Below are 24741 nucleotides of genomic sequence, written 5' to 3' on the forward strand. Positions count from 1 at the left end.
ACTAAAAACATCCAAACTGTTTATCATCCCACCATCTCTACCCACACACCTTTCCTCTCCACACTGGTGCTGTTGGGATTATTTCTGAGTTGTTGCACCATCGGATTCAGCAGCTTCCCAGCTTTCAGTTTCTGTTTGCTGGTTTTGCGCCTTCGACCCATTGGAGGAACAGCATGGAGCAGGCTAACCTTGGGGGGTACAGACTTTCCCAGGTCTTTGTACAGACGTTCGATCTCACTCCTCTGGAATGCCTGCAGCTCAGAGATCTCCTTCATGTGTCTATTGTGAAAACACAAAAAAATAAGATACAAATGCTCCCAAAATAATAAAAAATATTATTAAAGAAAATTATAGAAAATGCTTTTCAATAAATTTGACCATTATTGAAAAAAAAATTTCTTTTAATATTTTTGTTCTGAAAAGGTAGAAAATTAAGATTAAGGTGTACAACCTCTAAAATCAAACAAACAAAAAAAAACAGTTTCTTGGGGAATAAATACATAAGACCACTTTAAAAAGTTGATGTCCTTAAATTAGTCGATAGCTCTTTAGGTACTATTGCTAGTCGCGATTCAAGCCTTAAGAAACTCCCCCAAACTCTATTAATGGGCTTTGTTTCACAATCCTCTCAATGCTTGATTATCTCTGCTGCTTCTCATCCTTTTTGATCACAGATTTTCCTTCCACACAATTTGAATTAATATGCTATGATACAGTGCCGTTAAAGCCAGTTTCTCAAACAATGACCTCTGTCAGCACTTTTCTCCATGATAGTGTGGGCCTGACTATAACATTTTTGAATTAGAATCTTTGTTTACTTGTAAATAATATTTAAATTTATTGAAATGTGCATGTTGTAGATTCATAAAAGTGGCTATTTTATTTGTTATAATACTGAATATTTGCATGTAGAAGGTGAAAGCGACAGCAGGTTACTAATTGTATCGAATGGAAGTTATTGGAGCTTATTGATTTTTATGGCGTCACTATTGGCTTAATTTGTCCAAATATACAGAATTATTAGAATGATCAATAAAGAGATTAAAAAGATATACTACTCCTGATCTGGACAAAGATTTTCTGCTGCAATGCCACTTTTACCACGTACGTTTTCTTTAAGATGGGCCACATCAAACATTAATCATCCTGATTTTTACAAAACATTATTTAAAAACAGTACAGGACTGAAACCTTAACAAGAGGTAATCCTACCTCTTGTAAAGTAAATAATGATCACAAAAAATGATTGTCTGGAATATTACTTTCTACAAGCCTTTTAATCTTGACTACTACTCTTTCCCAAACCTAAAAAAATAAACCATTGTAATTATTTCATGAAAACTTTGTGTTTTCATGCAAGTTTGATCAAAGGATAGAAGAAACCAAACTCAATTTAAGAAAACCTATAATCAGCTTTTAAAATGGTTTGTTAAACGCAATAAACCTCAAGTTTAATCTAAAAGCTAATTTTCTGCATTTAATCTAGTAGACATTATACTAAATCATAGCACAATTATTGTTATTTAAAGGGTATGGTTGGATTTAGTTGAGGAAGTCCATCTGTTTACAATCATTTTCAGATTAAATCAGTTTCATGCAGCCATGATGTTGTCTCTACAAGCAGGCATGGCTCTCCTGATGTCTGATAGCCCAACAGGAGAGGATTTGTTTTATCATGGTAAAAAAGAAAGACAACATCAGTCTGTTTTCTTGAGAAAGCAAACTTATTGTGGGCCAGCTAGAGATAATGCATATAATTGTTTACATGTAATTCTTAGCACTCGGAGTGTGGAGGAAATTAAAAGAGGTGACTATCTGTGAGTGAGTGTGATACTTTACTTTTCTCTAAGTTTCTGAAGCTCCTTCTTCATATCCGCATCCTCAAACTCTGAGTCATTGTCACTGCTGATGTTGGGGGGGAAATGTCCAACAGAAGGTGAAGGAGTGTGGCCATTTATTGCCACAGTCTGGCAGGTTGGTGATTCAGAGCTCTGCTCACTTTTGCTTCGTCCGGAGCGCCGCAAGAAGGCGACCGCCCTCTTGACGAGATCGCTTCCGCTGTGCTCAGTCAGATTGTGAGCTGACGGAGCAGCTGGAGCTGGAGGAACCACTATGCTGCTGCTGTCTTCATCACCTGAGTCGGAGTAAAGCTGAGATGAAGACCGACGGTGGCGATGGGATGGTGTGTCAACAGTTTGGGCTCGTGGGATGTGACGTGGGGTTGCATCAGGACTTGAGGTGGGAGTGGTGTGAGCGAACTCAGGAGGGGCAGAGTAGCGGCTTCCAGTTTGGGGTTTGGAAGATCTTGTGCCGTCATTATCAGGTGCAGGTGTGGCAGAGGTCCGGCAAGCCACCCCACAGCTGCTTTTTTTTCTTTCAGTGCTCTGAGTCTGGCTGCGAGACCCTTCAGAACCACTGGAGGGTGCTGCAGAGCTGCAGCTCGCTTTGCTTTTATCTGAATAGCAAATGGCATCAGGTGGTGTGGGGATGATCTAAAAGGTCATGAAATCCAAGTCGTCAGTGTTACAAAATCAAGGTTTAGTATCCCTATTAAGTAATATTATCTGAAAGTGACACATATTGAATAGCACTGCAATCTAAATGAGTAGATTCTTACTTGAAAACGACTTTTGGATGTATATGAACTGGAGCTAGCAGACACATCGGTTTTTGTGTCTTTTGTTCGGCAGGCGGCTGAAGGAGGGATAACTTGGAGTAAATAAGAGATCATTCAAACTATTATGTGACGATACATTACGCAATCAAATCTACCAACCTGCTGCTGAGTCGCTTGACGCACCCACGCCATCTCTCTGCTCAGGAATCTGTGGCTAACCGAGAAGGAAAGAAAAAGTTGTGGGAGTGTGAGAGGTTGAATTAATTCAAGTAGCAGCACATTTAAAATATTCCAAACACTTGATCAGAGAGAAATGGTTTGGCACTGTAGCTTCTTAAATGAGTCACAAGCTGATAAACTGACAACATAAAAAATTTATTGTGACTCTAAAAATACTGTTCTGCTCCCTTTTATTAAAAAATGAAAGCTTTTGAACTTTTTACAGAAGAAAACAGGCATATGTTGAACCTCATAACGTTATCGCAACATTTACCAATATTATCGCCATCGCATGATTTTCTAATATCATGCAGCCCTACTCTGAGTAAAAACACTGGTGAAAAGCCAGAGTGAGGTAATCATAATTTATGCATAAAAGGGACAATTGTTTCTTCATACAGTTTTCCTATATAGAAACTGTATTCCAAGATCACAGTATGTGTCAGTGAATGTTGACATTTATGTAAATCATAAAGAGGAGTAATGTACTTTACCATTGGTTCCATCTTCTTCTTTGTGACGGCCTCTGTGCTGTGCCCATCTGAGACCGGAGGGGAGCTCAGTCTGTCTGAACTGGAGGACTGAGGCTCAGAAGCCGTGCTGGAGGGCTGTGAGGGGGGGTGCTCCTGGTACAGCAGGTTTCTGAGCTTCTCATCCAAAGTCTTGATGGTTCGATCAACAAACTCCCCCCTAGGAGGGCCCTCTCCGTCCGACTCACCTTGCCCGCCACACTGCTGCTGACTTGAAGTCGGGATCTGATGTGCAGGGCTTTGGGGCTGAGAGGTCACGGTCCCAGGCTGGATGGGTGTGGCGTAAGGCTGCTGCAGGACAACGGGCTGCTGGCTGGCCAGCTGAGGAGCTTGTTCTTCAGTCGGGCTGGCCGTCTGATTCGCTTGATTGTTCAGCGACGAGATCAGTACACCAGCAGCTCTCGCTTCTTTATCAGTGACATTAGCATCCACAGAGACGGGTGGCACAATAGCACAACATGGCATATCTGCTACCATAGACACAGCAGAGAGAGACGATTCCTCTACAGGAAATGAGCTGTCATGGTTAATGCTCCTAGTTGTGCCGGTGCGTTTGGTAACACTAGGCTGGCTCTGCTGGACCTCGGATTCTCCGATAATTTGGTCTGGAGGTTGCGCCAAGGTGGGGGCAGAGGAGGCGGTGGGGCTTTGGGAAGGTAAAGATGTGACAGGGGTCGTCAAAGTAGTTGTGGCGCTGCTGGACCCGACTGACAGGGAGCCAGACGTTTCATACTCTGGAGAAAGAAAAGGGGCAGAGTTCATCAAAAAAGGGAGCAGATTGTGAATTTAGCAGACAAGCTACAAAGAAGACGATCTATGTGCTGTAAGTGCCAAAGTGTTACATCATCACTCGATTCCCCTCCATCAGCCTCTGTGTGCCGGCATAAAAGCCTGCACTTCGTTTCTGGCTAGAACCACTGCAGACCAAGTCTTATGTAACTGACCTCAATGGAGGAGAGGGGGGTAACAAAAAGTCGCACTAAAACTGCATACACAGCGTTTTAAATCAAGAAGAGCAAAAAATGTGCAACATATTTAGTTAATCCTGCAAAAAGATAAGAAACTAATGTAGGTAAATTGTACAGAAGACAGGAGAGAAAATAGAAAAATGCAGGACATACCTTGTGCTGTAAAGGTGTGTGATGATGTGATGTCTTTATCCTGCATGAGTGTTTCATCCACAGGGCAAATAATGAACCAGCGTTTTCCAGTGTGCAGGACTGTCACAGGGAAAGATGGAAAAACTCATAGATCTTCTAAAATATGCTCAGTGAGAAATTTAAGATGCAGGCTCATCTATAAACCAATACAAGTACTGAAGTCTTAACTGTATAAGTGTGTGTGCTGCATGTTAAAAGTTTTACCATTTTGTTGGTACACCAGCTGTGGAGTGGTGGGTTCTGAAGTCTTTACAGATAAAAAAAAAAGAGGGAACACAGTGTAACTGGATGGAAAACAGCTTAAAAGACATCTGTAAAACTTTTATTTTAATAGAGCAATAAGCTCAAAAAAATAAATTTAATTGGATCAGGATTTTAACAGCTAGTATTTCTGGCTTCTGTGGGCAGTAGTGGAAGTTGAGGCTTAATGACAAGGCAGCAAAAAAATGGTTAAAAATGGATCAGATTAGGGTCACGAAGGGGGCAAATCATTCTAAGACCTCAGTCCTAATGGAAATCTGTGGCGGGAGCCAAAGCATTGAGCGTCAGGCTGGAAATCTAGAAGATTTATTGAGTTTATATAAAGAGTAATGTGCTAAAATTTATCTTGAGATATTTCTCCTGGTGACCAACCACATAAAATGGATCTTCTCATTTTACTGCTCATCAAGCAGTTCTTCATAGAGTTCGGAGATATATTTTGTGCAGGAATCACTGTCTCATAACTCAATTTTATTGATTTTTCTTTCTGTTTTTTAGTTTTCGCTACTATAAAAACCAGAATGCTAATTTCTTTGTGAGTGAGCAGCCTTACAAAACCAAAACCAGATGATTCAGTAATAAATTCCCCTGGCTCAACGGTTTCTTTCTCACCTCTGATCCCAGTGCACAACATCCTTCATTCTGTCTGATGTTACACCCCTGGTCGGAGTTCCTCTCACCCTCTGTGTCCTCACTCAGCATGTCTTCAGCTTTATCTACGATGTCTTTCAGTTGTTCAATAAAGATCTCTTTTTCCAGGGGCAGAATGAAATCATTGTCCACCTGAAGAGAATGAATAAGACAAAAAAACTTATACAGATGTGACCTAAAAAAAATCAGAGTGGTTCTGATTCTGATGAAGTTTATAAAAATAAATAAGAACTAAGAGAAAACAGCAAAGAAACCCTCTGGAATATCGCTCTTCTTGTGTGCTGCCAAAGTAAAATAAATCCCTAAAAGTTGTTATTACACAAAATGAAATCTTTACCTCCGTGTTTGGATAAGTACCAATAAATTGCTGAAAAGGCTTTTTATTTTTGCTTTCAGGAGTCTTCAATCCTCTTTGGAATAAATAACCATGCTACTGACGTACTCATCTAATCAAATTTTCATTTATTGCTTTATATGGCCAATATGAATGTGTAAGTAAATCTTTGGAGAAGAGCGAAAAAGCAAGAGACACCCAATATATATATACTGTATATACAGTATATGTATATACTGTATATATATATATATATATTGCTGCATTGCAGCTGAAACCAGCTAAGAGTTTCCAGGATGTCAGAGTCTAAGGCAAAGCATGCTTCAAAAACCTTTGCATCAACTCAAGGGGCTAGACTCTGCTGCTCACGTACCATATACGTAGCAATCTCCTCTGGAGCATCTCCGTCCAGGTCAAACTTGAATGTTACCATTTTGTGATTATGAGTTTCTAGTTGGCATTCTACCATCTTATCTCCAGTGTTACACACCTGCAAGAAGGCAAAACATAATTTCAACTTCTTTAACAACTACAAGACCTCTGCTCTTTCATAAAGTATTTAGGTCACTCACGTTGAGCATGCTCAGCTTTGGTTTGCCACACTTTTCCTGTCGAGAACGCGTGCGTGATGACTTGCGGTGTCTACGCTGTTTTCCTTCACCTTTGCCTCCGTGTGTCCCTTCATTGCCATCGCTCATTTCTCTTCCCGATGTCACATCAGAGTTGATGCTGTTAAGAGAAAAAAAAAAAGGACATTTGCAAAAATTCTCTAGAGATAAATTTCTCTGAATATCTAAACAGGAAACATAATTATCACTGGAGACATGTCTTCAAGATCTGGTGATATGAGGTCAGCTATGTAAAAAAACAACAAAAAAAACATATATATATATATACATAAATACACACCCACAAGTATTTAGCAAAATTATTTACACCTTTGGAACATTTTGTCAAGCTACAATCAGAAATGTTGATGCATTTTATTGGAACTGTAAGTGATGTAACAATAAAGTAATGTTTAATGGTTTTCAAATGTTTTTTTTTGTTTGTTTTTTTTTAACAAAAACACAGATCTAAAAATTGTGGCATGCATTTGTGTTTAGTCCCTTTCACTCTGATACCCCTAAATAGAGACTAGTGCATCAAGCTCCTTTCAAAAGCCACCTTATTAGTAAATGCAGTCACCATGTGTATAATTCCTTCTTAGTTTAAATAAAGATGTTCTGTGAATGGCTGAGGACAGACAAGTAGGGGATTAGGTTTTACAGCAGGGTTAGGTTATATGCAAAGCTTTAAACATCTTACAAAGCAATGTTTAATCTATTATTTGAAAAGGGAAAGAATATGACCAGACTAAAAAAAAACATACCAAGACATGGAGGTCCACCTAAACCTTTCAAAAAAGTTGAAACTGAAACTGGGTTTTTACTTTTTTAAATTAAACTGTGTTTTTCTTTTAGAGTAAAAGCAGTGACTTGTTGCACCTTTATCTGACCTGGATCCCTGGGATGTTTTGTTTGTAAATGCCCTAGTTAAATGTCTCTGTATAATTAACACTTCTTACTATTCTTTACTGAGGTTGATTACAATTTGTAAGCCTTTGACCCATCATCGTGAATAACAAAGGGTGGGACTGCCTTTCCTGGCCACCCCAAAGCTCAGACATGAGCCACTGATACTCCTTTCTCTTTTGGACAATTCCTGGTCTTCTATCTACTTTTACTTATGATTTGATAGATTATTGCTTTGGGTTTGGTATGTCTGCACTAAAATTGGTAAAATGCTACTCTGTATTCAATTTATTTTACAAAATGCAGCAGACTGATGGAAAAGTTACACTTTGAATTAAAAATACAATTAGTTGAGGTAATTTCCAATTAATGTACTTGCTTGTTACCGTTACCATCTCTTGTTTATTTCACCATCGTTATTGCTATTTTGGTTTTAATTGCAAAGCTTTGCCAATTGTAATTTATGTTGTGTTAACAACTTTTGCCATGTTTCCATAAAAAAAGCTTTAAATCTTTGTGGAATTATGTGATTGAATAAAAAGTCATATGAAAAAAATAAGAACAATAGTGGAATAAAAGAGAAACAACAGAATGCCAATATTTATTTTTATCTCTGTGCATATTTAATAAGTGAAAATTTATAAAATTGCGACAAACTTTAACTGATCAAGTTGAATGGTAATAAGTTTTTACCTGTCACAGCTCTGTCCTCCAGTGCGTTTCTCTGACGCTTGCTCCTGCAGACAACAGAGCACAGAAATAAAACACCCTGGAGATGACAATGCAGAAGTACCGTAAGTCTCCATTCCTGATTTAATACGAACAGCAAAGTTAGTTCAGTACTGTTATGTTCAAAACTCTTTGGAAAGCACAATTAACAAGGAACAATAATTATAGAACACTACTAAATGTCATGTGGCCATACCTCCACGTAAATCTCTGATGACCCTTGACCTGCCACTCCTGTGACGGTGCCTGGGATTTTCTGCTGGAAAGCAGGTCCAGTGGCGGGCCTGGAGGATGCCTTCTGTGAGTCAGAAGACTGCGGCACAGGAATTTGGCCCTGTCCCCGACTCTGATGCTGGCTCTGTGGGGGCATCTGGCAGGACTTTGTGCTGTCCAGCTGGCTGGCCGCAGTGGCTGCGCCCAGATCCGCCTCATTCTGCACAGGTGAGGAGAAGACTGCAGGCTGCATGAGCTGAGTTTGCTGAACCTGCTGTGTACTGGGACCGTCCTGCATCTGCTGCGGAACCTGTGAATTTTATTTAAAAATGGTTTTGCTCTTATACTTTTTCTTGATTACTAATAATATTTTGGATTTTTACGTTTGCATAACCTGATCTAATGGGAACATAAAACAATTTTCTGTAGGATCAGTTTCAGGATTTCTGCAGATTTCACCAAATCAAATGTAAGACTACTATGAATTAAATTTAAGACCTGTATCAAAAATTTGAAGAAAATTGCATATTTTGTGATGTTCTCTACAGCCTTACCACTGTAGTGCCAAGCTTTTTTGAACAGAATGCACCTATCTCTGTGTCGATAGGTAAGAGTAGTGAGAATGGCAAAAATGAATTCACTTAACCATGACAAACACAAAAAACTAGCTAACTAACCAGTAAATTTTAGCAGTTAGTTAGCAGTAGCTGCAACCACCTCAAGTCACAGAACACAATGAAGATGACTCAGAGTTTGAAACTTTTGTCTGACAGAAAAGTCCGGAAAAGAAAACAATTAAAAACTACATAGAAAATACAATATTAAATAGTTCTACTTTTTAAAAATGAATTTAATACATTTTAGGCCTTACTTTTAGGTACACAAATGTAAGACTTTTTAAGGATGCACGGAGACCCTGATTCTAAAAATTAAAGATATATGAGCACAATAGAAAAAAAGTAAACTTAAGCACACAATAACTTAAAGTCAGTGCACACCCTTTCAGTAAAAACATAATAATTTGCTTCTCTGCACCTGTCACAATTACCTGTATCAGAGGCTGAGAGCTGCCATTTGCAGGTAGGTGTGTGTTTGTGTGCATGGGATGGCTAGTTAGTGCTGATGTAAACAAAGCCTGCATCTGAGAAGCCTCAGATCTAGCAGCTGCAGATTGGTGCTGCGGTGAGGTAGGTTGCACCATGCCCAGCACAGATGAAGGGGATGGTACAGTAAGAGACATTGGGGTGGGAGAAATTAATGTGTTTTCAATGTGAAGAGGGGACAGGGGAGAAACAGAGGGGGTTGCAGGGACAGTATATCCAGGAGAGAGGAAGATGTGAGTAAGGGAAGAGGAAGATGAAGGGTGAGGAGAAGTGCAGGGGGGAAGGTAGGCGGATTCAGAGTCAGTCACAGCTGTCACCACCTGGACTGTGGGGTATTGTGAAGGAAACTAAAGGAAACAGGAAAAAAGAAGACAATTACAGGATCTAGAAAGTTCAAATGAAGAGGAGTGAATCAGGGTAATTTTAACTATTGCTACTGCTGTTCGACCATAAATTAAACCAGTAAAACTGTATAGACATTAAGATAAATAAATAAATAAAATAAAATATCCAGGCAGCCTGGGATTACCAGTGATGTTTGTGATGATGGGAGCGAGGCTGAAATCTGCAGAGGCTGGAGGTGTTGGTGGACAGCAGTTTGGGAAACTGATTCCTGATGAGCTGGTGTCTGACTTGATCCAATGGAAGCTGATTGCCTGAGGCTCAGTCCATGGCTTTTTTCATCTTGTCCAGATTTTGAAATGCTCTGACCAGCTGAAACATTCTAACAAACAGTAATGCACAAAGATCAGAGAAACCTTAGGGAAGGCATGAAAATACTTTAGCAATAACCCAATGTGATCCTATGGTATTGGGGGTCTGATCGATTCTTCAGTATGCCCACGCAGAATTTATATCAACATCAGAAGTCGCTGACATCAAGGCCTATTTATGGCTTGAAAAACTGCATATAAACTGTGATTTTTTTTATATTTACAATGTAATAGAAGGAGTAAGAAACCCCACACAAAAGTAGTTGGAACACAAGTCATTACATTTTATGAGGTTGAAAGCAAAAAAAAAAACTAAGCTTGTTGATGTAGAGCAACTTGTTAGTGTTCACCAACAAACAATAAATTTAGAACAGTGTCTTAAAATGTTGCCAGACTAATAATCACCAGATGGCAATCATTACATCAGAATTTCAGAAGCAGGAGCGAGACATGAGTTTATTGTAACCTTACATGTTGAGTTTTTTAAATAGTTTTAGAAGACGCATTGTTAGAGCATTAAAGCAGATTTGTTAAACAGATTTAAGCTCTTATTGGAGCAGCATTCATACTGATCTGTAGAACATTTTATTTATTGCTGTCAGAAAAATTGGACGGGAGAGGCCGCATCAATAAGAATACACCTGATGTGCGAGTTAAGTGCCACACAATAGGTAAATACCTTTTCTTCATGTTTCGGGTTTAAAAAAGGCAAAAAAAGATTTACTTTAATTCCTTTTGTTAATATCTGAAATGTATGAAATATTTTCAACTAAAGTTAAAAGGGAGAGTCACCATGAAAATGTATTAATTCAAACAAACTGGCCACTTACTTCCTGGTGGATGTGTGTGCTGTGGTTCTGCTGGGTGGAAATTGGAAAGGTCTGAGATGATGCTGCTTGACTAACTCCTTCTCCAGTGACGCACGGTGCTAGCTGGTACTGGTTCTGCGCTGGCGGGGCCTGCTGGATGGCGGAATGCGCATAGCTGTGAGAGGAAGCATCGGGCACAGCTGACGCAAAGAAACTTTGACTGCCAGCTGGAATCTGTCGAACTGGGGTTTCTTTGGGATGCGGCTCATTCTCACTCTGTTCTGGAACTGCATTTTGCAAAAGAACTGGAGCGTCCAACTGGTGAGTAGGAGACTGAAGTCGTTGAGAAGAAAGCGTGGCGGAGTGAGCCGCTGGATGGCTGATGGTATGCACAGATTCTTGGCTATGATTATAAAGTTGTCCAGCGTTTAGTGTGTGTTGTATGTTTGACTGGGTGTTTTGTTGAACAGAAATTATCTGACTGTAAAGTGCTGGTGTGGAAGATATCTGGCCAGGCTGCTGATTGGCTGAGGTCTGCTGAGATGTGCTAGTGGAGTGTGCAGATTGGCCATGGGTCGTCACTGCCATTGATGAGGAAACTGTGCCAAGAGAGCAGCTTTGCGTTGGCTGGTGTGCTGCAAAGATGGCTGCTGCAGTCTGATGATGGACTGCAGGGTAGCTTGATGCAGCCTGTTGCTGAGTTGAGGCAACAAGGTTCTGAGAAACCTGATGGGCTTGGAGGGTAAAAGTTGGAGAGCCCGATGCTGCTGGCTGATGTTGGTGTCCGGCAGTTTGATAGCTCTGTGCAAAATGTTGTGGCACACCCGATGCTGCATTAGTAACTGCAACTGATGTTTGCTGCTGGATATTTAATGAGCCTAGACTGGCTGGGATGGGTGTAGTGCTGCCGGGGTGAGCAGCATACAGAGCAGCAGAGTAGCTGTGTCCAGGTTGAAGGGGCTGCTGTGGAGCGGTCATGGCTGCGCTGGACGAGGGCAAGCCCTGGACAGACTGCTGGTGTTGGTTACCTGGAGAACTGGCCTAAAGACAAAAAACACAATTACAAGTTAAAGCTTAATCAGAGGTTGTTTCCTATAGACGTTCAGTGCCTTGCAAAAATATTCATGCTCATTGAACATCTTCATGTTTTGTCACGTTACAAAAACAAACTTCAAAGAATTTTTTTGCAGTTTTACATGACAGATGAAGACAAAGGAGTAAAAAACTGAAGAAAACAGAAAACGAAATATTTTCTTATTTTTTTCAAAATCAAAACTTGAAAAACGTGCCTTGCATTTGCATTCACCCTGCTTTATCCTTGAGTTAACTGAAAGATGGATTGTCCTAAACATCTCAGTCCTGGAAGAAAACCTGTTGGAGGCCATAAAAGACTTGAGACCTGGCCAGAGGTTCACTTTCCAACAGGCTGACATTAAATACGCAGCATTGATTGGTTTGAAATGCATTTATATGTTTTTGAGTGGAAAAGTCAAAGTCTAGACCTAAATCCAATTAAGAATTAATGGCACCAGTTGAAAGTTTCTGTCTATGGATACTCTCCATTCAATGTGAGTGAGGTTGAGTGATGTAACAAAGTTGGTCAAATATTCCGGAAGACTTCCAGCACTAATTACAGTAAGAGGAGGTTCCACAAAGAACCAACTTAGGGGAGCTGAATACAAATGCACAGCAAAAATATTTCAGATTTTTATTTGAAGCAAAAATGCTTTATCTTCCATTTCACAATAATCCACAAAGTTTTGTTGGACTATCAAATGAAACGTCAGTAACGTGATAAAATGTTTAAAATATTCAATGAGTTTAAAAAAGTTTGCAAGAAACTGCAAGTGTGAGGGAAAAGAAGACAAAAGTAAGTTAATTCAAAGACCTTTTATAATAAAAAGCAACAGCAGACAGGTGTGAGGTAAAATGAGGGCACAAAGGAGAAATGGGATAAACTGAGAGAATGGAAATTAGACAACCATCCCTTCTCCCCGAAGTAAAACCCAGCTATCCATGGCAGGGTAAGGATAGACGAATGCTGTATTACCTTGGCAAAGTAGAAAGGAAAATGTTAAAATCTAGGGCATTTGCAAAGGGGCTTTGTAAAGGTTAATCAAAAGGGTAGTGTGTTAGAGGTTACACCATTCTCCTCCGACAGAAGCAAGCTTATAATTGCAGCTGAAGGTCTATGAAGGCAGCAAGCCTAAGAGTAGACAGGAGACCGGTCCAGCATCATGCAGAGTGAAAGATTTAGTTCGTACAGGCTGGGAGAAATCTGCAAAGCAGGAGTTGGCTCCATTACAGGGAAATTGATTCACTTGTCTGCTGCTGTAACCTACCACTTCCAAAGCACTGGTAGCTTGTTGCTTTCTGGAAAAATATTTCTCCTTCCAGTGCTGGAGAGATTCATGCTCTTCAAATAAGCCGTCACTCTGTGGAGGACTAGTTGGGACACATTCTCCATCACTGTGAGACGGCCTCCCGGCTGTTGAGGAGTGCAGTGGGAAAGTTTGGGATGGCGTGACGGCAGAAGGAACTGATTTACGGCTGATTATATTAAATAGGGACTGCTGCAGCATGGAAAAATTTGAATAATCGCTTGATCCTTTTGTCTGTCCGTAGCAAGAGGAAGGTAATTTTCCAGATAAAGGATGGTGGCGAATGTCAGATAGACAGTGATGTGTTGGTGAGATGGCAGTAAAGGGACGGTGGTTCCCATTTTGGGACTTTAACAGAAGCAGAGAAAGGCAGGCTTGGCACTCTGAGCTTCTATGCAGCGCAGAAAGATGGTTTTCGTTAGACGCTAGACTAAGAAGACTACTGAGGTCCGAGTGTCGGCGTGGACTCTGCACTGGGAGAGTCAAAATCTCACTGGCTGTTGGTGACGGCGATCTGACACCGGTGTCACTACGGCGGCGGAACTCGGTAGGTGAAGAAAGAGGGGAGAGATGAAACATCGGCAGAGTGGTTGGGGAGGGAAGCCTGCCTTCAGCTTCAGAGATAGGCTGAGGATGGGCTTCCCTGGGGCTGGTTTCCACCAGGTTCTCCCTTACAACGGGGATGGGACTGACTGATCTCTGGGCCTGAATGAAAGCGTGGAGCTGAGCAATTTGGCTTGCCCTTTGAATGTCAATAACAGGGGCACTTCCCCTTCGTTCTGCACTTCCCAGTCGAGCCCTGAGCTGCGGGCTCAGTGGTGTCTGCCAAACTTCACTGATTTCAGAGGAATGAGGTCGGTCTGTCAGAAAATGGCTGCATCTCTGGCACTGACAAAGAACAACCCAAAAGCAAAATGTGTTACTCAAAAATCAACAGAACAAAACCTGAAAAAAAGTGTATGAAGATGCATATGTAAGATTATGAAGGGTAATGTTTGCAGTGTGCATTTTAATAAATAAAATGAAGGTTCCTTTATTTCAACATGTCAATTAAAAGAGTGAAACTCAAACAGATTCATTAAAATACATTGACAAAAGTGATTTTCTTTCTGTTAATTTGGATTATTATGGCTGCCAGCTAAAAAAAACACAAAATTGGTTTGAATAACTCAAAATTACATTTTGTAGATCAATTTTATGGTGCATAAGACCAATGAAGCACATGTAATAAAGACTATTAAGGCTATGCTTTGATTCTTTCAGACATGTTAAAGAAATCCTTGAATATCGGGGATGCTTAACCTCTTGCTCTCACATCCCGCACAAGAAACATATTCTTGAAATCCATTGGTGTGTGTAATGAATCCATGAAACATATGGATTTCCCTTTTTAATTGATTGAAATAAAAACAATAATGTGATAGTCTAATTTAGTGAGATTTATTTTTATTGAGCAAATGTCAGAGTGGAAATATAGCATCAGTGTTCATATAAGGGGAAACGTGAGCAGAGATTGGTCTGAAAGTTTACATGTGCTTCAATAAGTCTGAATGCATACGTTTCACTAGGGTGATGTGATACAAACCTGCTGTGTTGCCATAGTAATAGGCTCCAGTAGGGACTGGTAGAGGACACTCTGCTGGCTGCTATGACAGTCTGAGTACACAGTAGAGCCCATGCCACTGTCAAGTGTGCCGTCTGCTGCTGACACACATAAAAATGCACTTCTATGAAAAAAAAAGTTAAAGATTTATGTGTTGTTTCTGGGCAGAGAGAGTGAAAACTCCTACATGTCACTGAAGTGGTACTGGTTGGCAGGTTGTGTAGCCTGCTGTGCTGATCTGCGTCTGTGTCTTCAGGTTCAACCACAAAAGGCTGTACAACATGTGGTACTGCACCCGAGACGCCCTCAGATGATGTCACATTAATCCTCTGGCCTCCGTCACCCTGATCCACCGGAGCTACTATAGCTGCCGTCCTCCCTCTTCTCCATTTTATCAGCGCCACACGGTCTCTGATCGACTTTCCCACAGTTTTAGCGTCGCTCTCTTGGAAGAAGCCCGACTCCACCTGACGAAAAAAAGGGGGAAAGAATGATTTTCAAGATATTTTTAGCGCTGAGCACGTGAGATGGGACAGGGTGCATTAAAAATGGGAGAGTGGGAGGCAGACGGAAAGAACAAGCAAAGGAAGAAAAGGAAGGAACAGAAGAGCTATTTAAAGGGGTCAGAGCTGCGGGAAATGATTCCCTTTGTTAGTGTCTGGCTCATTGCTCACATCAGAGCTGGCAGAATTTTTACATCTACAAATATAGATGAAGCTGCGTAAGGATGACGTTAGAAACAAATTTACAGTTAAAAATATCTGAGGGTCTTTATTGTGGATTAAAAAAAACCACATCATTTATATTAAATTACTATGCAGCATAAAATACTTGGGATTGCTCAGAAAATTTTTAACAGTCAGTCTACTGTGCTTATACAGTGTGCAAAACTGCAAACTGAGTTTTAAAGATCGGCTGTTTGCCTATTACAGTGACATTCACTGTGCTGCTGCTTCCCGTCTGCTGTGTCACATGACCTGCTTCACACCATGCTCAGATTAGGGACCCAACTAATGATTAGTTTAGTTGACAACTAATCAATTTTCCCACATTTTCCAACAAATATTTCAGTCCACCTGTGATTTTTACTGGCACAGCTTCTGTTTTTAGTATCAGTACATGTTTTATGACACCCATTCCAGCCTGCAGAGGTGTGCAGGTCTCCACACGATCATTCATTCTCATAGTAAATTAAATTAATAACCCGTTGAGCAAGTAATTGAAATGTTTATGTACTATCAGTCAACACAAAACTGTAAATATTAAAGATAAGTCAAACCTGAACTAATTTATTTTTCAGTGATTATAGTTTGAAAATATGTGGTTTCATTGCTTTTCTTATGTGAACATTTTCAAAAAAACAGTTTTCATCATTCTGAAGTTTGGTGAAGATTAATTCAGTCTATGTATAACCAGTCTAGTCATTTTGAAGCTGAAGAAGATGGTCCATTCAAACAGCCCTTTATTAATGGGCTAAATCAGATGCACTGTCAGGTGATCTCTAGTTACCAAACAGAACTGAAAAGGTATATCCTTTGCAACCATCATTCATTATGGCTTGCTTAAAATTATATAAAACATAATAGTTCAAACATTGACAAATGGTTGTGAACGCAAAGCACAAACTTGTTGAAACTTAAGGGAAAAGCACATGTAGCCACCAACCACTATTCCTTGACGTGGTGCCCAGCCATCGTTCAATTTATCATTTATTTATTTTACACGTTTTATACTTTACTAATTCTAAACGCTTGTTCGCAAATTGTTGCAATCCTAGCTCAAATATTAATATTTTAATATTAATATTAATAATATATAAACATATAGCGACTTGACATAAGTTTCAAGTCGCACTGCCAAGAAAAAAGCTGTATGTTTTTTTATAAAAGGTTTTCTGCACAAGATTAATAGGAACTACACTAAAAGTGAGAGAACTTGTTAATAGTAGCCTAGCACCCCAACAAACTGCTTCCTATGGAGACATCATCCCTTAAGCATGATAAGAAATTACTGAACACTGTAGGCAAAGTACTAAACTTTAATTAAGAATTGGGCTTGAAATCAGAATCTACAACTGCCTAATGCATTAGATCAGTTAGATCTGTGACTAAAGGTCCTAAACACGAGTGCAGATGAACCACTATACATCTCTGCTATTGTTTTAGCATGTTAGAGGCGACAAACCAAAAATGGAAAAAATAGGGGGGAGCAGACAAGAAAGGAAGAGATACAAATATAGGTTGGTCATTGTTTTTTTTGCAATGAAAAAAATTCCAGAGGCTCTAAATGACAATGTTTCATTCTCCATATGCAGTTTTATCAAAGGCAAAAATACCACAGCCATTTAAAAAAAACATTTCTGTGGTTTAAGCAAATGTTAGATGAGAGATTGTAGAGACTTGAGGAAGTTGTGGTGGCTCCCACATGGAGAAAAACACTCTTTTTAATCTTTCATCCACTGGGAGCATAATCTGATGAAACACTAAAAATAGATAAATACATAAAATGCAATAAACATGTTCCTAGAACAGCAACGCAACTTATCTCCACTGTTGGCGTCCAGGCTTAATACATATAAAACCACTGAGTAACCAAGAATCTGAATAGATTAGGCTTCTAAAAGTGAAACAGTTTGAAAAATATGAAGATTGTCTGCATGAGAAACACAAACTAAGTTACAGCTCTTGTAAGTAATGTGTACTAAATAATTAACTAACCATTTCTTGTGCCACAACCTCAGGAACCTCCTTCTCCAAGTCAAATGTGAACTCAATGGCTCCACTCTCCTTGTACTTTCCTTTTAACTTCTTATGGTCCTCCACCCACAGTTTGAGAGCTATGGTGGGTTTTTTCCCATCGTCTTCCTCTGCAAGCTCCACCCTCACACCTGTGTCCTCGGCAAAGAAAGCATGGTTCAGCAGGTCCTTAATGGTATACCTGAAAAAGCAAAAAAAAAAAAAAGAGAAACAAAATAAAACTCAGACTAAACAATTTGGCCTAAGATTTGGTGGCCTGACAATTGGTAACACAATGACAGTAATAAGTCGACAGAAGTATTTTCAGCTATAATATATATATTTTTATTTATTCATATTTATTGAGTTTGTAGCTAGTGATGTTATTTTTATTATGCAAGAGGTAGTACTCTAATGAAATGCAAATCTTACAGTGTTTACATCAGTTTTTTTGAAACAAAAACAGATTTTTTTTCTTTTAGGGAAAATTAAAGCTCAGGTTTAATTGATTGATTGATGTTGATAAGAAACTGTAGCAGCCCTCAGCAGAAATTAAACACAGTGAAGACATGACTTAGGTTCACTAAGTAATTGCATTAAAACATTACCGGGTGTTTTCCATTTGAGTTCTGGCAAATGTTCCCAAAAAAAGGCCCACCACATGGTATTCAAGGCTCATTTGGCCTAATTATAGGGAAACTCATTACATCACAGAACTTTAAGAGACTTTAGAAGGAGGACTACTGTGCTGTTGAAATCTTTAGTGTCAGAGAAACAGCAAAAGTCATTAAATGCATGAGTACCTCTGGCCTTTGTTGGACAAGAAAAAAAAAAAAATCACTTACCGTTCCTCTTTCTTTTGACATATACACTCGCCAATGATCTCCTTGATTTCAGGATCCACAACCTTGTTGTAGCTGGCTGGCTTTACACCCTGAAAGGAAAGAGACATGAATACAGAGGACATGAAAAGAGATGAAAACGTTTTCCTGATAAAAGCAGAAAGAAAGCTAAAGTGTGTGAAGGTTGTTCCTTTTTTGGGTTTCAACCTGACAGGTCTTGTCATTATACACACCCAGATTGCAACTATAACAAATTCCTAACAGTTCAAATAGACCCATAGATCCTTATTCAAATTCAACAAGAATTTGAATAAGGTCAAATCTGACTTCGTTAAAATCAAACAGGACTGCTGAACTAAGGCATTTTACAACACCATATATCACATTTATACAATAACGTATTTGAATTAATCAAGCATTGAATGTGCCAAGAGTAAAATTTAAAAGTCAAGTATACACATCTTTTAGATCATCTTTTCACTGGGGAAGTAAAATGTTATCAGTATCGCTTCTGATCAATCGCAAATTAATATCCCACTTTGGTCTGGCACAAGCAGCATCTAGAGACAGCTTCTCTAATGTTTCTCATCTATCAATGGGAGCAGAGAGCCTTTCTGCATTAAATGCATATACAGTAATCATGTCTTAGCTTATCTTGAAACGTTGAGAGCTGAAAAATCAATACCTTTTATCAAATATGGACGCCCATCATGACTAAAGACAACCCCCAAACTAAATTACAATTTGGAGTATGCCACGCCAAGAGATGGACACATTGTTCTATTAAATCATGATGTATGACCACATATGGAATAAACCCGAACAACTTTTAACCTCAATGTGTCTTGTTTTTATGAATCCCAGTTTACACAGCATGAAACTCTTAACAGAAATTATGTAAAAAGTTTGATAAAGTAAAATTACAAAACATGTAATAATCATAATAGTATCATCTATTATTTTGTAGGGTTGTCACAATAGTAAAAATCCAGACTCGATACTGATACTTAGTAAAATATGTGATACAATTTATAAAACCACTACAACCTTTTTTGAAGTCATATATGACAGTATTTTTATTAAAGTAATTAGGTCAAAGTCAGGTAGAAAGCCTTAAGCACCCATTTAGAAAAAAAAACTATTCAAGAGTCACTTCTCTTTACTGCAAAACAGGAAGTGTTTATTTGTTATGAAAGCATGTACCGCAATGAAATATCATTGGATACTTTGTGCTTCCATTTGCTTTGGATTCTTGTATTCAAAATTGTTTTTTAATGTGGATCCAGAACATGGAACTGGTGCATGCAAATTTTTTTACAGAGTAGACAAGGTTTCTCGTGAATTCTAATGTATTCACCAGCAGCTGTTCAGTTTTTATGTTTCGGGTAATTTAGCACCATATTTTCTTTGATGATCAACTCCAGTCAGGATGGCCCGGTTGTTACTGATTCTAATTACTTTCTGCTTATATTGTCAGCTACACTATGTGTGCAGCATTTATTTATGTTTACTTGTTTTATATTTAGCTACATGCTAATTCTTTCACTACAGAACAGAGGGGTTGGTCATTTCGTCACTTTTAGTAGCTGATGTAGCCGCCAGCTGATTGAGATTTTTTTGTGTTACATTGTAGCTACAACAGAACAGAGCAACTGCACCAACTCCATTCCTGAGAAACAGCTTGAAGGTGGAACTCAAAGACACAACAATATTGTAAGTTTATTGTCTGGTATATTTAATACTCTTGCTTTTGAGATACAGGAGCTTCACTGACATTTTTAATCTGCTATAAAATTTCACTTTGTCTGCGTCATTCAGTTGGGCAAAACTTTTTTTAAATTTTTTATTACCCCTCCAGGGGGTCTTTTTGTGGGCTCTAGTGTCCCTTATATCACAGTAGGCTGACAGGAAACGGGGAAGGAGAGGGGGGAAGACGTGCGGCAAATGTCGTCGGGTCCGGGAGTCGAACCCGCGACGGCCGCATCGAGGACTCAAGGCCTCCAAATACGGGTCGTGCTAACCGCTACGCCACCACGGCACGCCCCAGTTGGGCAAAACTTCTTCAAATGCTCAGACACTTTCTTCACATATTTGTTATTTTCCTGGAGTTTTAAACTTCCAAAAGCAGCTCACCAAGTGTCGGTATGTGTGCAGTACTGCTGTAAGACGCTGTGTTCCCCTGGGAATTTAACAAGTCTTATGTATTGATTTTAATGTAAATTAAAACATTTACATAATTTTTGTAACAATTATATTGAAATATTGATTATTCTGATTCACCTATAACACTGCTTGATATTTGCTGTCAACTGAATCCTTACTGTATTATCTACTAAATTCACTAGAAAGCCACAGACTACACTACATAATCTCAATCAATTTGGTTAGCTTTGTTTCCTCTTACTTCTGAGGGTTCTTTTCTAACTCTCAAAAGTTAGAAAAGAATTCTTGACCACAGGTTCACTTACACTAGTAACTTTACGATAAATCTGGGCAGCATTTTGACACTCTGAGTAGGGATACTCTGAAGTGGCCATCTCTAGCATGCACATGCCAAATGCATAGACATCTACGGCCTCGTCATAGTGCTCTTCGTACATCTCTGGAGCCATGAACTCTGGAGTACCTAGAAAAAGAACACAGAGTAATCGGACAGAATCATCAACGTCTCCAGCCTTATAGTTAAGTACAATACCCAAATCTCATACCTATGACGCTTTTTGCAAAGGAGGCTGCTTTGAGTGTTGCCAGTCCTAAATCCCCTATCTTGACTGATCCTGTCGGTCCAGTAATGAAGATGTTGTCACATTTGAGGTCTCTGTGGATGATTGGTGGCGTTCTGGTGTGGAGAAAGTGAAGGCCTTTCAGGATCTGTCTGCACCAGCTTCTCAGGACTTTGGGTTTCATGACCTTGAAACGCTTTAGGTAACTAAGAGAAGGAGTGAGAAATTTGTATGAGCGTTTAAGTGTACATGACCATTCATTTCCACGTCTGGTGAAAGAAATCCCATTATGTATACGTACGTTTTTAGTGTTCCTGACGTCATGAGCTCTGTCACTAAAACAATGTACTTCTTTCCTTTTAGAGGAGATTCCCAGAAGTCATAGAAACGAACAATGTTGGGATGCTGTAGACCCTTCAACATCTCTGCCTCCTCTTTAAAGCGCTGGCGTTCAATTTTTGACAACTTACGGTCCTGGAGGAAAAACAAAGCAAAATAACTAATCAATACAGAGTTCAAGCAGTAAAATAGTCAAAATGTCATGTATAATGTTGCTTCAAAGCAATGAAAAAAATATAAGAGCTCATCATTTTTCCTGCCATGTTCAAATGGATGTCTCCAGTATTTCTCAAATATTGGAAAGGTGGGGTGCCATGTCTTTTATTCATACTTGAACAATAAACACACCGGTACACATGGAAAGGTTTGTGAGAGTCAAAAGAAAACGCCATAGCCAGGCTACTTGACAGGCTCGCATGTGCTCAATACAAACTTTAAAAAGTGCAATTCCCCAAACCTAAAGTAGGTAGGTAGATGAAAAAGACCGGGGAATACAGCAAGGCCTAAAAATCCTTGGGTTTTACTGTGAATGAAAAATGTCATGCCCTTTTTATTATCTCTTCTGATAAGCTAAAATAGATGCAATATTGTTGCACATTTTGCACAAAAATATTTAAAAAGCTATATATGTTTATATATATAGGTTTTTGAATAAGGAATAAACTGATGAAGCTAAGTAGCCAATGTTTACAATGTGTTTAATCTCGAAATGCACATTCCAGTGAATCATTTGCACTTTTTCTCCTTTGGAGAATCACACAGACAGAGCTGTCTTGATTAAATGTTACACATTGTGTTGATAAAGTCATGAACTGAACTGAACTTAAGACATTGTTTTAAGATCTAAAACAATAAATGAGTTGCAATAGCTTAAATTTATGTTTTGCAGTTCATTTTACTAATGAGCTATGATAAGCAGGGGATTGAACCAGTTAAATATGATCAGGTTCTCAATAATAGTTCAATTTGGGGGAAGTGGGGCATGAAGAATTAATGGAGAGCCACTAAATTAGACCAAATTAACTGTTGCCAACTCAATAATTGGTTGGGGTTCCTTCTGCATAAACTTCAGTAGCAGAGCAGCATGACAAAGAGACAATGATCAAGTGGCTTTGGTAAGTAATAAAGGAAACCCGTGTTACTTTAAACCAGCCATCAGCTCATCGACATATGACTTACTGAGATGGACCTGTATGCTTCGGAAAGTACAGTTGTAAAGACAGACACAGTTTCTGTCAGTTCACTTACACATCTACAACCAGAGCCAGAATAAGCTGATGATTAAAGAAAGGAATCTCCATTAGGAGACATTTTGAAACATTATGAGGAATAAAATAACTTTCCCTGAACATTTTCCACATATTTAAAAGTCTTTGAATACTTTTTAACAGCACATCCATCTGCTCTCCAAATTGCCAGATCAAATCTTAAGAAGTATTAAAGAATCTAGATAGTGAAACGTGACAACCCACAGACGCTCTAAGTAGAACAAACTAGACATGGTAGCTGTCACACCCACATCATGCTGCAGTCTTAAAGGTTATGTCACTAATCTTTTCCATCTTTCTCAGCCTGTTTCACATGTGCGCTCACTCTCTTAACCATCTTCTGCTCGCATCTCTCCTGCCCCCACTCAGCGGCACATCCCTTCCCTGCACCCTTCACATCAACCACTCCCTTCTTCATCCCCAACCAAGCACTGAAGCATCCTCCAGAATCCCTGTCTCCATTACAGTCACTGCATTTCTCTGCAGGGAGGATTTTGACAGTACTTTGCTTGCGTTGCGCATTTCCTTCAAAAATAAACAAAATCACCTTGCATAACAGAGACGCAATCACTGAGGGAAAGCCAGACCCCTCACCCCAGACAAAGATCAGCGACAATGACACCGGAATGAAACCCAGTCGAGTTAATTATTCAAGTAATGTTAGCTCGTCTAAAACAGAAAAAATAAGATCATATCAGTCTGCACAACCTAAAATTAACTGTGAAGATGAACTGCAATAGGAGTTGAGTGGTATGATGGTAAAGCATAGAGTATGTGTGAGAGAATGTGGCATATCATGTTTTGTGTGTGAGTGTGTGGGGGGTGGTGATTTTCACTGCACTCTTCTGAAGCCCCATGAATTATTCAGTTCTGCAGAGAACTCTTTCTGTCGAGGCAAGCTGAGCGAAAGAGGGCTGGGTTATCCCAAAGCGCTCTTTCCTTCCACAGGAACATCATACAGCGTAAGGTTTATCTGAGACATGTCTTAAAGGGCCAACAGTAAAGAATGTAAAACACAGCTTGAAGCATGATTAACCCATGAGAAATGCAGCTTTGATCCTTTAAGGCAATACCCTCCTTCTTGTCTCCTGGTCCCTCGCCTCCCCTCCTAGTCTCACCGCTCATCTCCCAGGAATCACGCTGCTTTAAATAACGGCAGATTCAGAGCAGAGTGCTTCCCGAGTCCCATTCACACTCTCCTCACACCCCTGCATTTGCTTCCTCACTTCTATTTCCCTCTTAGCAGACACTGGGGCTACTCCATTATTCAGAAGCCACATGCACCGTGAGCTCAGAGGTGTTGCTCACTGCATGTCGAAAAATACAAATACATCTCCAGATTGCTGTCATGAAAACCATCAGATAAAGTGGCTTATATAAAAGGCGACATTGTTTTATTGCTACTCAAAGTCATGTAGGGTCACTAAAAGTAGAGCTGCAGACATTATATTGTGTTTAAGCAGGAAGTGTTTTACCTTATAGTGTTTGTGTTTACGTAATATTACCAAGAATGTTTTATGCTACAGGACAAACTACAAAGGTTCAGATTACAATACCAGTATTTAGCAACAGAGACGAGGTTAAACACACAAAAATGAGCTGCATATAGGGGGAAAAAATGGTGACACCAAGAGAAAACGATCCCCAAAACTGCGCTTTGTACTGCTGACACACACTACGCTTGTGTGTTCAGCTCTATTAGTTTGACACCTCTGTTAGAAAGAATTATAAGTCCAAATGGGATAAATTTTAGATTAATCTGTGCTGAAAGTAAATGTTTGGCCTAATATCAAACATTTATTATGTTTGATATTAGGCCAAACATAATAAATGTTTGATATTATGTTTGATAATAATATTAAACATAATATCATATGGCCATTTCTATATTGCCTTTACTGCACAAATATTAAAATAGATAGAAACTTTTTAAACTACTTTGAACTGCACTCACAAACTGAGTTCACGGTACTGTTCGATAACTAGGATCAATTGGA

The 24741-nt window shown here is 39.3% G+C and overlaps 1 protein-coding gene across 9 annotated transcripts in view; it reads right to left on the reverse strand.

Annotated features, from left to right (window-relative positions):
• LOC114161859 (serine/threonine-protein kinase WNK2) overlaps positions 1-24741 on the reverse strand; it is a 49836-nt gene that overhangs the window by 9560 nt on the left and 15535 nt on the right. For 6 of the 9 annotated variants that reach the window (XM_028002809.1, XM_028001970.1, XM_028000387.1 and 3 more), the window contains 23 exons: positions 21439-21611; positions 21123-21343; positions 20883-21040; positions 18418-18506; positions 17555-17774; positions 15025-15304; positions 14820-14938; positions 13196-14122; positions 10875-11894; positions 9861-10055; positions 9277-9678; positions 8212-8538; positions 7980-8023; positions 6345-6501; positions 6146-6262; positions 5400-5570; positions 4731-4773; positions 4488-4586; positions 3331-4100; positions 2777-2831; positions 2618-2694; positions 1840-2492; positions 50-279 (listed from right to left, as the gene is read on the reverse strand). In XM_028002809.1, the coding sequence (XP_027858610.1) occupies positions 50-279; positions 1840-2492; positions 2618-2694; positions 2777-2831; positions 3331-4100; positions 4488-4586; positions 4731-4773; positions 5400-5570; positions 6146-6262; positions 6345-6501; positions 7980-8023; positions 8212-8538; positions 9277-9678; positions 9861-10055; positions 10875-11894; positions 13196-14122; positions 14820-14938; positions 15025-15304; positions 17555-17774; positions 18418-18506; positions 20883-21040; positions 21123-21343; positions 21439-21611 (6547 nt within the window). The remainder of the gene's footprint in view (positions 1-49; positions 280-1839; positions 2493-2617; positions 2695-2776; positions 2832-3330; positions 4101-4487; positions 4587-4730; positions 4774-5399; positions 5571-6145; positions 6263-6344; positions 6502-7979; positions 8024-8211; positions 8539-9276; positions 9679-9860; positions 10056-10874; positions 11895-13195; positions 14123-14819; positions 14939-15024; positions 15305-17554; positions 17775-18417; positions 18507-20882; positions 21041-21122; positions 21344-21438; positions 21612-24741) is intronic. The other 3 variants (XM_028001223.1, XM_028004367.1, XM_028005169.1) reach the window with 3 other exon arrangements.

The sequence above is a fragment of the Xiphophorus couchianus genome, chromosome 1, assembly GCF_001444195.1.
Source record: "Xiphophorus couchianus chromosome 1, X_couchianus-1.0, whole genome shotgun sequence".
NCBI classification, from domain to species: domain Eukaryota; kingdom Metazoa; phylum Chordata; class Actinopteri; order Cyprinodontiformes; family Poeciliidae; genus Xiphophorus; species Xiphophorus couchianus.